At 38.7% G+C, this 14,471-nt stretch overlaps 2 protein-coding genes across 3 annotated transcripts in view; both read right to left on the bottom strand.

Moving 5' to 3' along the window:
• Nucleotides 1-4,027: 4,027 nt before the first annotated feature.
• Nucleotides 4,028-6,869, bottom strand: lyrm9 (LYR motif containing 9). Of its 2 annotated transcripts, none has more exons than XM_027280608.1 (4): nucleotides 6,738-6,869; nucleotides 4,933-5,081; nucleotides 4,262-4,354; nucleotides 4,028-4,177 (listed from the first exon to the last, which is right to left on the bottom strand). In XM_027280608.1, the coding sequence occupies exons 2-4, from the start codon at nucleotides 5,056-5,058 to the stop codon at nucleotides 4,160-4,162; spliced, it is 237 nt and encodes a 78-aa protein (XP_027136409.1). In that variant the 5' UTR covers nucleotides 5,059-5,081; nucleotides 6,738-6,869; the 3' UTR covers nucleotides 4,028-4,159. The 2 variants fall into 2 exon arrangements, with proteins under 2 accessions (XP_027136409.1, XP_027136410.1); XM_027280609.1 differs by having other exon boundaries at nucleotides 4,933-5,078; nucleotides 6,738-6,867.
• Nucleotides 6,870-8,666: 1,797 nt separating this feature from the next.
• Nucleotides 8,667-14,471, bottom strand: part of LOC104937503 (ATP-binding cassette sub-family G member 4) — a 28,357-nt gene continuing 22,552 nt past the window's right edge. The window contains exons 9-15 of the mRNA XM_010753740.3: nucleotides 14,284-14,426; nucleotides 13,410-13,508; nucleotides 13,046-13,214; nucleotides 12,800-12,900; nucleotides 11,298-11,456; nucleotides 11,091-11,209; nucleotides 8,667-10,568 (exon numbers count right to left, since the gene is read on the bottom strand). Of these exons, the coding sequence (XP_010752042.1) occupies nucleotides 10,343-10,568; nucleotides 11,091-11,209; nucleotides 11,298-11,456; nucleotides 12,800-12,900; nucleotides 13,046-13,214; nucleotides 13,410-13,508; nucleotides 14,284-14,426 (1,016 nt within the window). The 3' untranslated portion in view covers nucleotides 8,667-10,342. The remainder of the gene's footprint in view (nucleotides 10,569-11,090; nucleotides 11,210-11,297; nucleotides 11,457-12,799; nucleotides 12,901-13,045; nucleotides 13,215-13,409; nucleotides 13,509-14,283; nucleotides 14,427-14,471) is intronic.

The following is a 14,471-nucleotide window of genomic DNA, read 5'->3' as shown; positions in this document are numbered from 1 at the left end:
ACAGGAGGGGGGTGACTCTTAACAAGTTTGTCTTTCAGAGTAGGAGCTCTTCTGAAGCTAATAGTCGGAGATCTGGAGAGCTTCTCAGAACCTATCACTTTTCAAAATGTCCCAATTGCTTTTGACAATTTGTTTAATTGCTTACTATGGTCACTGTATTGTGTCACAAAATATCCTGATCAGATTTTGTTGTTCTTTTCTGTTAGGGGCAACAGTTGTTCTCTAGGGAGACATTTTGCTTTGTTGTAAGCTCTGAATATAGTTTTATGTTGATATCCTCTTGCCTTAAATCTCTGGGTCATATCTAGAGCATTTTTTTCATAATCTTCTTCTGAGTCACATATACGTTTCAGTCTCTGGAACTGACCAAAAGGAAATTATTTGTTAACCAAGGAGGATGAAAACTATCTGCTCGAAGAATTGTGTTGCGGTCAGTTGGTTTTCTGAAGATTGAGGTATGTAAATCTCCATTCCCTCTTTAGAGATTTTAGGTCTAAGAAATTTATTTCAGATGGGGGAGAAATCAAGACTAGTTTTGATTTTTATTAGTGTTATTTAAATATGAATGAAATGAAAGAAGTTCAGTTTTTGAACCTGACCAGAGTAAAATGATATCATCAATATATCTTCCCCACCAAATGATTTTATCCAAAAAAACATTAAGGTCAGAGTAAACAAACGTTTCTTCCCATACTCCCATAAACAGATTTGAATAGTTTGGTGCAAAAAACAGGCTCCATTGCTGTACCTTTTTTTGTTTAAAAAATTGATTCTGGAATGAAAAACATTGTTATGTAAGTCCTTCAGCCAGTTGCAGGATAGACAGCAGGGGGCATCTGTTCTGGATGCCTCTCTTCCATTAATGTGATAAGGCATCCGTCCTTCAGTATGATCAAGTTTGTATAAAGAGCCTCCACATCATGGTAACCAGAAGGGAGAGCCAATGTTCTTAATGTCTTTGATTTTATTTAATACATGAGTACTATCTTGAATAAAGGAAGGAAGTTCTGAAACATATGGTTTAATAAAGAAACAACAATGAGGCTGGTTCTGTAACTGACCATTCCCACTGATATAGGTCTTCCTGGTGGATTCTCTAGGTTCTTATGCACTTTGGGGAGCTATAGACGAGGATTCTGGGGCTATTACAAAATAAAAAATCATATTCTTTTTGTGAAATCCAGTTCAGTCTTCATTTGTTCTATTGGGTTAGACAGTAAAGGTTCATAGTACTCCAGTTATCCAGCTGTCTCATGGCCTCTGCAATGTACTGGTTTCTACCCCCACACGACCACAGCTCCTCCTTTGTGCTCTTTTTATTATGATGTTTTATTGGTTGACAGCCATTTCATGCCTCTGTTTCTTCTTTTGTCAAGTTGTGTTCCTTTTTTTTCCTCTTAGATGCAAAAAGCTGATCCACTTCTATGTCACTTTTCTATAGAAGGTGTTAAGGGTGTGATTACATACATTTGGTGTGAAAGTGGACTTGGGTCTGAATGGAGTTGTTGTAGTATCTTGTTGTATCCATGACAAGAGGCAGCTTGGCTGGGTGTGATGTGGTACCAAACTTTCAGTGGAGGTTACGATGGAATTAAAAAGATCACTTTATTTTGGAATTCACTGGCTGTGTTCTTGGGGGCAAAAGTGAGGCCTTTAGAAGAAACCTGCTTCATTGCTTTCTGCTCCTGGTGTGTCGGGTCCTGATGGACCAGCCTTCTCTTTCCTCTTCTTGTCTTGCGGCTTTGTTGTCTTTGTGATCTGTTGTTTCTTTGGGTGTGATGTCTAAAAACTGGATGGGAAAAATCTTCTTTCTCTGAGTGGTCCTATCACTGTTGTAGTGTTGTAGTGGGGAAGGAAACATTTCTTCTCCGTTGTGGGGCTGTTTCTAAACTCTGTCTTTGTTTCCACTGATAGACTTATTTTCTTTGTAGTCTGATTGATCTCTTTTAAATTTACTCAGTTTCTCTGTTTAGTTCTTTGTACCTTTATTGATTTAGATGTTCTTGCAGCTTCTTTTCAAAGGGGGGTTGTTGTTCATCGAACCTTTGAAATCTCTTCTTTCAGGTTAAAATTTAATTTTGAGTATGACTTTTCTGCTTCTTGTCTGATTTCTCCCCATCTGAATAAATTTCTTGACCTAAAAATCTCTAAAGATGGCAATGGAGATTTACATACCTCCATCTTCAGAAAACCAACTGACCGCCCCACAATTCTTCGAGCAGATAGTTTTCATCCTCCTTGGTTAAAAAAATAATATTCCTTTTGGTCAGTTCCAGAGACTGAAACGTTATGTGACTCAGAAGAGATTATGAAAAAATGCTCTAGAATGACCCAGAGATTTAGGCAAGGGATATCATATAAAACTATATTCCGAGCTTAAAACAAGCAATGTCTCCTAGAGAACAAAACTGTTAGCCCCTAAACCGAAAGCACAAACAAATTCTGATCAGGTATATTTTGTGACACCACACAGGACCATAGTAATGCAATTAAACAAATTGTCAAAAGCCTTGGGACATTTTAAAAGTGATAGTGTTCTTAGAGAAGCTCTTCCAGATTCTCCGACTATAGCTTCAGAGAGCTCCCACTCTGAAAGACAAACTTGTTAAGAGTCATCTCCCTCCTGTATCACAGAAAACCTGGCTTTCAACCTTTAAAGGTAATCACAGGTTGGACATTGCAATCACTGTAGCAATATGATAAATGCCAATTATTTACTGATGTGACATTGGTCATACATTTGACATAAATCATTTATTAATTGCAATACCTCTTATGTGTTTTACAGACTTGAGTGCCCTTGTGGACGCTTCTAATATGGGAGAACAAAGCGTAAACTGAAGGCAAGATTGGCAGAACATAAGCATGCCATTAGAACTGGTAACCCACAGTACCCCATGGCTGTCCATTACAAAGATGTAAGTCATGGTAGTTGTGACTCTTTAAAGATATCAGGCATAGAACTATTGAAGATTCTATCAGGGAGGAGATAGACTCAAAAAGACTCTGCAAAGAGAGTCATTCTGGATATATACATTAAAGGCCACTCATTATCCAGGGTTGAATGGAGACTCGACTTTTCTCCTTTTCTGTGAGTGTATTTTGTATTTTGTGACTATTGGTGTGTTTTGCTGTCCTTTATGATTGACTCTGTGACGGTTCCTCGGTCTCTTATTGGGCTCATATTTATATTGTATGCATTTTTGATTTGTTGAATTGACTGTGTAATGCTAGGATGTGCAATGCTGATTTATTGACTCTGTTATATTTTTTTTTTCTGTACAAGTCTTTCCACTCTGCTTTGTCATTGGCAGGTCATGCTGTTCAGGTCATGTGACCTCCTACTGCCTCACACTGAGCAGCTGTCTGTAATTATCTATTTAACTGTGAATTGAGCTGTCTGACAAACATTTCACTCTTGTCCTGATGAAGGCCAGTTTGGCTGAAACGCGTAGACACGCTTTTAATAGATTAGCCATGTATCAATAAAGGCATTTTAAGTAATCTTACCCTCACGAGTGCCTCAGTTTTCTGTTTGCAGTAATAAAAACATTGTCTGAAATGAACACTCAAGCTGTAGTGCAGGTGGGTTAGTGTTACCATAAGGTTTGGCAAGTCACAGGCTGTAGAGATCAGCGTACAGCACATGAAGACAAAACATCCAAAACATTAAGATTTTAATAATCTCAAGTATTCAGTCATATTTCTTTAGGAATATTTATTATATATTTATTATCAATGTTTTCACATGTATGTAAATGTGTCAACATACATACATGTGTGTGACTGAAAACATTTAATGTTTAATTTTTGCCACATTGAAATAAAAAAAAATAATGCTGACTGAATTTGTTCTGTCTCATCTTTTTTTGTCAAATCATATTTATCTTGCTTCACCAATAAAATACATTGAAACATCTGCTCTACTATTACAGCAAAAATATCATGCAGCCTCACTATTTATCCCTGTGAAGTGTGTTGATCTTAAAAACTGAAGGTTTGAACACAGTAAAAAAGACAACTGAGGTATAAGATAATGAATTTATTGGAAAAGAAAACAACATAACTTATATCAGTCAGAACAGTATTTACACTTATATAACAGTTCAGGCGCAGAACTGTAAAATACACCTGAGGACAGGTTTGCGGTTCATGAACGTCACTTCTTCTTCGTGTACTGTAAATCAGAAAGACAATTCATAACTGCAGCGTGGATTTATTTAAACATTTACATAAAAATGTAAAAGGCCTTCATCCTTACTTTATCAAGGATCCAGTCTGCATCTGCAATCGCTCTTTGGATGATCATCTGTACCCTCTCAGGGTCGTCCTCGTCTGAGTGACTGTTGTAACCCTGGAAACAAAAAGTGGTTCTGTTTTTGTTGTTCGTAATGAAGAGGCAGGCCAGGTTCAACGACAACACATGCATGTATGAATGGATGACTCATTGTTCCTGTTTGTTATGAAGTTAATAAACATGTCAGAAATATTTAGAAGAAACACAACACAAACAAAGGTTGGTATGGTTATGGAAAAATAAACAGAACTGGATAAATGAGAATACTATGAAGTCTCATTAGACTTTGTGTGTGGAGAACAACAGACAGTTACTGTTAGTACTAACTGTTAGGTAACTTCTACTGAAAATAAAGTGTACAGGACTATCTAACTGTTATCATCAGTTTACCGATGATTACTGAGTGTTGGCTGGAAGAGCAGCCACCACTCTGGATCTTCACTCAGTGTCTCTGTCAGGCACAAGTGAAGCACTGTCTGTCAGCAACATGTGTGTGTTTAATGAGGTCTGAAAACAGGAAACAAAAGTCATACACACGTCGCCTTCTTTGGTGTTTTCTGACTTGAAAATATAAAAGTCTACATACTTGTGATCAGCAGCTCAGTCTCTTGTTTGTCAAAGGTTGGTGACCTCACCTGTCTTATGGTGTGTCGATAATGCTGCTGCATGGCCGTGGTTGGTAACTGCCTGCAGCACCTGAGCAGGTATCGATAGAGCTGGACTGGAGTCTGGATTAACTCAGCTCCAACTAAAGGCGGCATTCCTCCCTCCTTTGGTCAACCTGCTGACAGTAAAGATGCAAATTAAACGTGCATGCACTCGTGATTTCTTTGCATCAGTTCCATGAAGGTCTGATTCACAGTGTCTCCTCTGAACAGTTGATATTGAGATGTGACTGCTATTTAAACTATAATCTGAGCTGCTGTTCATTGGTGATGAACTTATCCTCTGCAGCACAGGTAACTGTTGGGCTTCCCGTAAGTTTCATCACAGCATTTGATGTGACTGCACTTCAAAGTTCTTGGTATTTTCTTCATATCTTCTAGTAATCATGGGTTATTTCTCCTTACTTAGTTGAGCGCTCTGCACTTTATTATTATCTATTTATATATATATATATATAATATATATATATATATATATATATATATTATATATATATATATATATATCGTTCTATATATATTTCAAATCTTTATATTTTTATTTTACTCTTATTTTTCTATTATTGTGTTGTGTGTTTTTTATTATTGCTGTTGTTTTGTAAAGGGACACGGCCAAAAGAAGAATTTCATTGCTGAATAAACCATGGGTTTTGACCATTGATCTCTTGAACCTTGAATCTTGTCATAATATGGATTACTACAGTAGTCAAATAGCTATCTCTGATGAACACAGCTGATGCTCTCAAACACATTTAGAAGTCCCTTTTGACAGATATGTTTACCACATAATTCCATGTGTTCTGTCATACTTCTGTTGTCTTCAGTGTTAATGTAGGACTTGTAAAGTAACAAAAATAAAGAGAAAACTTTAGGTGTGTCCAAACTGTTAGTGGGTACTGTAACTCAGACCTGAACACACTCACATTAAAACAGAAGTCTATGAACAGCATGAGGCTGGCAGTTTACCACTGCTACATGCAGTGACTGTGACTTTCATTCATCTGTTTATTTCTACGGTCACTTTCTATTATTTTATATCTTTTTTGTATAGCTGTTTATCACAGGTTAACTTCTTAACACAGTTATAGATTTTATATGCAAATGATTAACTCTTCTGCACGTTATTAATTCCTCTGTATTTTTTAAATTAAAATCCAAATGTTTAATTTCTCTGTACTTATTTAAATTTAGATCTATCTCAGGTTAATGTTAACGTATGGCTCCTGTGTTATAGGTTCATTCTAATGTATGTTCAATGTATGTTTGCATGCTGCTACTGGATGCTTGAATTTATGTATGTATGTATGTATGTATGTATATATGTATGTATGTATGTATGTATGTATATGTGTGTGTGTGTGTGTGTGTGTATATATATGTGTGTGTGTGTGTGTGTGTGTATATATATGTGTGTGTGTGTGTGTGTGTGTGTGTATGTATGTATGTATGTATGTATCATGTGGTATATACAGTACTGTATGTGTCTCACACACACAATGTCACATTGAACTGTGTTATGAATACACACATTTGGAACAAACGTCATAAAACGTGTGTTATATTGATATCTATCATCTCATTAATATCTGGACTGTCACGCATATATGCAGACACGACATTAGGTGTTATCTTTCTGCTTCATGAGTTTCCTGTTAGCATCCTCAGCTGACCTCTGTTACAGGATAAGTGCACACAGCTGACAGAGCTGAACACTGACGACATTCAATGGCTGTACATCATCATCATCACCAAACAAAGAGTAAGGCCAGGCTTACTGTGTGTGAAGTGAAGCGCAGTGCAGACTGTCAGCAGCTCTTCATCCTGTCATCCTCATGGACTCATTGTAAACACGATACGTAACTGTGCTGCTCTTCTTCTGGTGTTTGCGCCGTTAGCATCATGCTACATTGAACCTCTGCCGCCCCCTGTTGTCCGTACTGAAAACCACAGGTTTAAAACACACTGCCCCCTTGCGGCCGTTGAATGCACACACAGTGTTTAACATGCATCTATCTATCTATCTATCTATCTATCTATCTATCTATCTATCTATCTATAGATAGATAGATTGACAAGGTGTCTGTTGTAATTGAACCTTTATTGACAAACATTAAATAAGGACAATGTCATTCTTTTTTTTCTTTTTTTTAACATGCTGGTGCAAAACCTGACAAGAAGTCACGAGTAAGATAGGAGTTTACTAGCAAATGTGTGCAGGTTATAGGCCATATTTAAAAAAACAATTTTAAAAAACCCCATAAGACTTACACTAGCTATCTGAGTCAAGAGTCAACTTAGGGGTTAAAAAAAAGGAGCTAGCTTTTATTCTCAAGTTTAGGCCTAACTCCATGAGGCTTGATCTGACCCAGCCCAAAGGAATGACCAGGGAGTGGCAAGAGAGGTTGTAGGTCTAATACTGTGATTTTAGGGACATGAAATGTCACCTCTCTGATGAGGAAGGTGGTGGACTTAGTGCAGGAGATGAAGCACTAACATCCAGATATAGCACACCATTTCTCTGCACTGGCTCTGGAACTAAATCAAATCAAATCAGATTTTATTTGTATAGCCCAAAGTCACAAAGTACATTTTTCTCTGAGGGCTTTACAATCTGTACAGAGAGTGACACCCTCTGTCCTTAGACCCTCAGTTCGAGTGAGGAAAAACTTGCCCACAAAAAACCTTTAACAGGGAAAAAATGTGGAAGAAACCTCAGGAAGAGCCACAGAGGAGGGATCCCTCTCCAAGGACGGACAGACGTGCAATGGATGTCACATGTACAGGACAAATCAACACAAACATATTGTACAATTACAATGAATGATAAAATGACAATGAATCACAATGAATGATAAAATGATTACAGTAGCACTGGAACCTGTGATAGAGATAGAGAGACACAGATGCACAGTGGCAGCAAATCATAAGTTAACTATAAACTGTAATGGAGATATGGTAGCAATACTGACAGTAGTAATATATGTAGTGGACGTCATGCAGGATCACAGCAGCAGCCATGATCCATGAGAACCTGCTGGACGACAGAGCACAGAAACTCTGGGGAAGAAGTTTAGTTAGTAACATGCATTAATGAGACATGTATGTTTACAGATGGTGGTGGTGGTGGTGATTGGTGAACTAGAATCCCAGATATAGACTGGACTGTCTCTGAGTTTCCCACAGTGAAAAGGATTGGGTGGTTGTCACTGTATTGACAAGCCCCCAAGCTTAGTACCACTGTCTTCAGAGCTTTCCTTGGAGAACAAGAAGGTTATAGGGAGATCTAGGTATTTTGTTCATATGGACAATGACCCAAGTGGTGTTTTGTTATTTGACATCTATTCTAGTAATAGATTGTTCATACTGAACACCACCTGGAACCATATGCCAATGTTCATATGTCCACTATGTCGTGGTGTCAACAGCTCAGATTGACATGGCAGTAACCAAAGAGCCATCTGGTGAACACCAATTATTGAGATGGCTGTTCAGGTGCAAGCAATTGCCTTCAAAAATCACATAATCCACCTGTCTGCAATTTTTGTTATAGAGTATAAATAAACCTGTTCTGTTGAAGCCTTGGACTTTGTTAGAGAACATGACTAAACAAACATCATCATATAGACTATGGAAGTAACTAAACAAGACACGGATAAAGTTTTTGAGATGTACAAAGTAGGTTTAGGCTATGAAAGGACCATCGATGTGAGGAGGAACTGAGCCTGATGGCGTAGCTCTAAATGTACTGGATGTGCCAAAAGAAAAAGGGTTATAAGCTTTGAAACTTTTGAACATAAGCAGGGGATTGCGGCCTCTAGACAGGGTAGCTGGGTTCACGCTTAATGATCAGAAGATTTCAAACATCTGGAAGTAGAACAGAGGTCACAGGACTTTCATATCAAAAGTAGCCAGATGAGACTGATTCTTCCTGGACACGACACTCTGTGGAAGAACGTGTTTTCACAGAACATTAATAAACACGAGATATTTAAATTAATTAGTCAGATCTGTGTTTATTAGAATAGCAGACACTTTATGTAGCTGTACAGTACAGTTCAGCGATAGGTTCTCCAAAATATAGGTTTCAAAAGAGAATGAATGAGCATACAAGTTGTCAGTTGCGCCACCCTCCCCAGCAAATACACACTCACACACATAGAGACACGCACACCAACAAAAAAACAAACAAAAAAAAACAAAAAAATGAAACGATTGTCAATACATAGTAAATAAAAATGTAAGCATACTTCCAGTTTTCTTTGGTTGTTCAGTATCTTTGCAATGTGCAGTCCAGATGCATATCATTTTTTGTACTATGTAATTCAAACAAAACATGAAACCTCTGATAGCAATAGCACCAAACATGACTGCATGAGCATGTTGTGTCCTTGTGACATAACTGAATGTAGTGAGGACACAAAAGAATAACGATACAACAATCCATCTATTATTTTTAAATACAATGATATAATTGCATATGCATATATTACTAAAGATAATACAGTACAGTATAAAATAATTAAGGCTGAATAATTTTATTCAAACTAAGATTTTAAAGATTATTTAGATTAGATTGTGGAAGTACAAAAAATACCAAATTTGGGTAGACAATCATGATAAAGCTTAATTTACAACTATTAACATGTTAAAAAACAGTCTAGCTCACAATTATCAGATTTTCATACACAAGAAATAAATGTTTTGGGACAATATATCACCCAAGTTCAGGTATATATGACAGCTAAAATATAGAGCAAAAACTTTCTCAAACAAACTTCTTTCATCCAGTGTTCACTCTGTCAGGCACAATTCATCACACTTATTCTCCAGTGCAACCGTTTTGACTAATTGAGCAATGTAAACACCCTGCGCTTGATTTTCTCAATGGGGCAGTTTTGTGGACCAAAGTCCTGACACTCCAACACTGACAGAAAGGCAGCAAACAGTGTAGAATAAACATGCATGTCAACCTTAATAAGTTTTTGTCAGGCCCGGCTTGTTCTCAAAACATTTCTGTCTTGCAGGAATATGAAACGTACAGGATATGCTGCAGAATGTGGCGCAGTCTCCATTGTGTCCTCCTCCTTGTGTCCTGGATTTGTGTGTTGGAGTTAAGTCCTGATGTCTGAGGTAAAATAGGTAAATGTTGATTTATAAGATGACCGTTCCCTGCTCTGCATCGTCAGTCACTGCCCTGCACAGCTGTTGGCAGTAGAACAGATCAGAATTTATGTTGTGTCCCTTTAGCAGCAGTTCAGAAAAAATGAAATAAAACAAATTCCCACATGAGGGAGGTTGTTTTCTGTGCACAGAAAAGAGACCAGGTCTGGAATGATATTAGAGGAGGGCCTTGAGATTTGGAAGACGAGCCAAGTGGAACCTATCGTTCAGACTTGACCTTGTAGCGGAGGACAAGGTAGGTGGCCAGCCGCAGGATGATAAAGAAAATGCCCAGCACGATGAAATCCATGTAGAGCTTTGCATCTTCCACATCCAACAACTGCAGAACCTCTTCAGGCTGCTGGAACTTACACACCTTCCCTGGACACTCCAGCTCCGAACGGTTCATCCCATAAATGGACAGGATCACCCCTTCAAAGCCATACCTGTGGGAGACGTACAAACACTGACACCCATTTCAAATAGCTGAGACTACAAATTCTTCCACCTCTGCTCACAGAACTCCTAAAGTGTAAAAATATTCATAGCAGCCCAAGTCAAGGAAAAAAAGAATAAAGTCCATGAGGTCAATGAAATCAGTAGGAGCAGGTTTTCTGGCGATTAAGTTAGAAAGTTTACATTTTAACCCAATGGAGTGTCTAAAAAAGGCCAGAGGGTCACTTAAAATCCTCATATTAATCCTCTGAGGACCATAAATATTCACAAGAAATGTCATAGATATTCAAGCAAGTAGCTTTTGACTTGTCAGGGGACATTTTGAAATAATAGTGGCTCTAGACAAAATCTGTGTTACAAAACTACTTTGATCTCAAACTCTGGGGATCACCAATATCCATACCGATCAATATACCAATATGTGCTGTGGTTGTTAAATTACAGTACACGGTCCTGTACAGTTGGGCACAGTACAGGACAGTAAATCCTTGTACTGGTTCTGTGGTACACACCTGACATAGGACACATAGGAGCTCCACTGCAGATATTTGGGGATTGTGTCAAAGTTCACAAAGAATCCAGAGAAAAGCAGCACTGGGATAGCTGTGACAGGTCCAACAAATGTGGCTACCTGTATATGGATGCAGAGAACATATTATGTCTTATATGTATAACATTAGCCAAGAAATTCTATATTTAACAATATAAACCTGCAGTACCTGTAGTGAGTTGGAGGCTGCCCCAACCAGCAAGCCTAGGGACTGGGCTACCAGGGCGGTGCAGGTGGACAGGGCTATGAAGAGTAGGTAGCGGCTAGCCTCCGGAGGCTGCTCTGTCATCCAGTACACTATGCTGCAGTACATGATGGGGCAGATCACCTAAAATAACACCTTTATTAACCTTTATTTAGTGAAGGAACAGTTCACCCAAAAATGAAACTTTAGTTTAACTAATGTAACCTCACAATGACAACACACACACACAAACAAATAAATGTGTTATAATGTTAAATTGCATGCATGAGTTCATATTTAAGGTGTTCAAGGATAAGTGGCAAGGGACAGAGAGCGCAACCTGCAGGTCTGACTTATTTCCTGTATGTAGATGAGAAAGAAAACATCATAAATATATGAAGTTGACAACACACTACACCACAGTGAATGCATGTGACAAATATGGATATCTGTCTTCCACAAACTGCCAAACCCTGTTCGATAATCCATGCAGTGCTCAGTGTGATTTTTGTTTTGTTGGTGGTCTCAGATTCAGTCCTGTCAGACTGTGTTGAGGGCTGAGTTGTATCAGCATTTCACTGAGCTTTGCTTACTGTTGGCTGTCAGTGTCACTATTCTTCTGAGCTCCTGAAGAGCTCTTGAGCTCTGTGTCAGCCTGTGACACATAGAGGATAAGGGGGTATGGAAAATGAACATGAATGTAGTGAAAGTCATTAAAAAGCACATTAGATGAACAGTAATATGATAAATCTTGCAGCACCGTTGGCCCATCCTCAAGGCACGCTGGGGCACCCACTTTGGGAACCATTGAGCTTCCATGCTATTATTCATGCTGCAGTTGTTGGGTTAGCTAACTTTGGGGTTAACTGTTCCTTTAAGCTTAGCAATGACATGATTTACAATATACTAGAAAGAATAGACACACACATACACACACACACACACACACACACACACACACACACACACACACACACACACAAAGGGTTCATAGACACGCAAATATGGTGAGATGGCGGAGTGACCTTGCTCAAGGAGGTGAACTGGCATCTCTCCAGCTACCAGTCCGCCTCCCATACTTTGGTCCATACCAGCCACTCTCCGGGTCCAAAGCCAAATCCCTACAGACTGAGCTACTGCTGCCCCCGTTTTATCATTCATTAATATTACTCAAGTAGAACATCATCCATGAAATGAACTCAGTACAAGACCATGGTACACCACATGCAACACTATTATATTCTACTATTCTACTATTATATTAGTATATTTATGGTAAGATTTGCATTTGCCTCTGAACAATGCTGGAAACTTTGGAAAGGAAAACAATATGTCGACTACTTGACCTGAGAACTCACAGTTGACGTTGGTTAGACCCTGCAGGTATGCTGGCAAAGTGGAATCCACTGCACGGGAGTGCATTATGTAGGTGTATTTGCTGCGTGCACCTGAGCCATCCCACCCTAACCCAAACACTGCCAGCTCACCTGGAAAGGGATATCAGCCATGGTCTTGGCCAGGTAGTAGGCTTTCAGGCTGTACCAGTAGTTAAGATGCTCCCGCAAGAAAACCGACATCTCCAGAGGAACTAGCAGATGGTGCATAAAAATGTTCACATATCTGTCAAAATCATTTCACAACATATGGGATTTTGAAATTGGACATTATTGATCAGCACAGTATCAACAAATATTGCAAATATGAATAGATTCCCTCATCTTGATCAGACTCACAGGTTAACACAGTTGGCATGAGTGCTCCAAACATGATAAAGAGCATAGAGAAGAAGAGGAACCCAGTGTTGTTGAAGACCTTGCTGGCATCATTGCCGATGTTCAGATACAGCAAGCCTATTAACACACCTATGGCGATGTGGGAAATCAGTCTGAGGTGGGTCAAGACCTGACAAATGAAAGAAAAGCAGGACAAAATAAACGTCCAGTCTCAGACCTGGATGATTAACAGTTTTAGGTTATGTCATTTTTTAAAGATGACTTCATCTGGTAGATATATACTTTCCCTTTTCATGTGTTTGAAACCATTGCACAATTTATATTTATTATTTATACAACAATTTTGAACAATGTTGTCACACACCTGGTCTCGACATATGGTTATGAAGGTTCTCTTGAAGAGGATACAGAACTGTGTTAATGTACTTGTGGCAAAAGTATGTCTCTCTATGTGTCCAACATCCTGAGGGAAATAGAAACAGATAAACTCAGTAACCCTGACAAATATGCCTGATTTTACCCTTACATCAAAATAATCTGCTGTCAGGGCTGGATTAACACACTGCAAAAATTAAGTGTGGGCCCCCACTATCTGTTCTGCCCCAATCATTACTGGAATACCACAATGGACATTTTGGGAAGAACTTTCTTGCAGAGAATTAGATGAGAAAATCAATACCACTCTCATGCCTGTACTGTAAATATGAAACTACAGCCGACACCCCAACACCCATTTTAATTATTTCAAATTTGTTAGTTTGGCAAACAGGTCTTAAACTACAACACCCACAAGCTTTGCCTGCAGCTTTGCCTGCTGTTTCCACGGAGAAGGAGATAACTGGAGGCACAATTTAGAGCAGCAGCAAGTTCAAAATGCTTTATAATGTTTAATTTCTAAGCTAAACTAATCAGACTCTATCTTCATATATACCACACAGACATGAGAGTGGTATTGATCTTCTTGTGTAACTTGACACAAAGTTAGTGCATTTCACAGAATGTTGAACTATTCCTTTAAACAACATGGATAACGTGTGAATTATGTCAAGTGAAAATAAATAGTTGTTGAACAATACTGAACAAATTAGCAATTAATCAATTTACCACAAAGTGATTGCCACACATACCACTTCAGGAGCTCCTAATGGTCTGAAGCCCCAGGACATTTGCCTGTTAGTTGCTCAGTTAGTAATCCAGAGTGTGTACTACAGTACAGAAGGACAATATCAAATACACACCATTGGGCACTTTGTTGCACAGACCGATGTGCCGTTGTTATCACACGGGTTCTTCTTCTCCTCTAATGCACACATTCCACCTTGGACTGCCTCAAATAGCACTGGATTCAAATCTCCATACTCTCCTGATGCCACCTCGATGACTGAACCAGAGGAAAAGGCGAGGTGACATGCAGATAATGAAGGAA

This window comes from Larimichthys crocea, chromosome VII (genome assembly GCF_000972845.2).
Source record: "Larimichthys crocea isolate SSNF chromosome VII, L_crocea_2.0, whole genome shotgun sequence".
NCBI lineage: Eukaryota > Metazoa > Chordata > Actinopteri > Sciaenidae > Larimichthys > Larimichthys crocea.
This window is presented reverse-complemented; position numbering and strand designations above follow the sequence as displayed.

Bases quoted from the DNA above. Each gene is read 5' to 3' on its own strand.
- lyrm9 (XM_027280608.1), bottom strand. From the start codon at position 5,058: ATGCCGCCTTTAGTTGGAGCTGAGTTAATCCAGACTCCAGTCCAGCTC. The intron at 4,355-4,932 runs GTGAGGTCACCA...TTTTGTTTCCAG, and splicing joins ATCGACACACCATAAGACAG to GGTTACAACAGTCACTCAGA.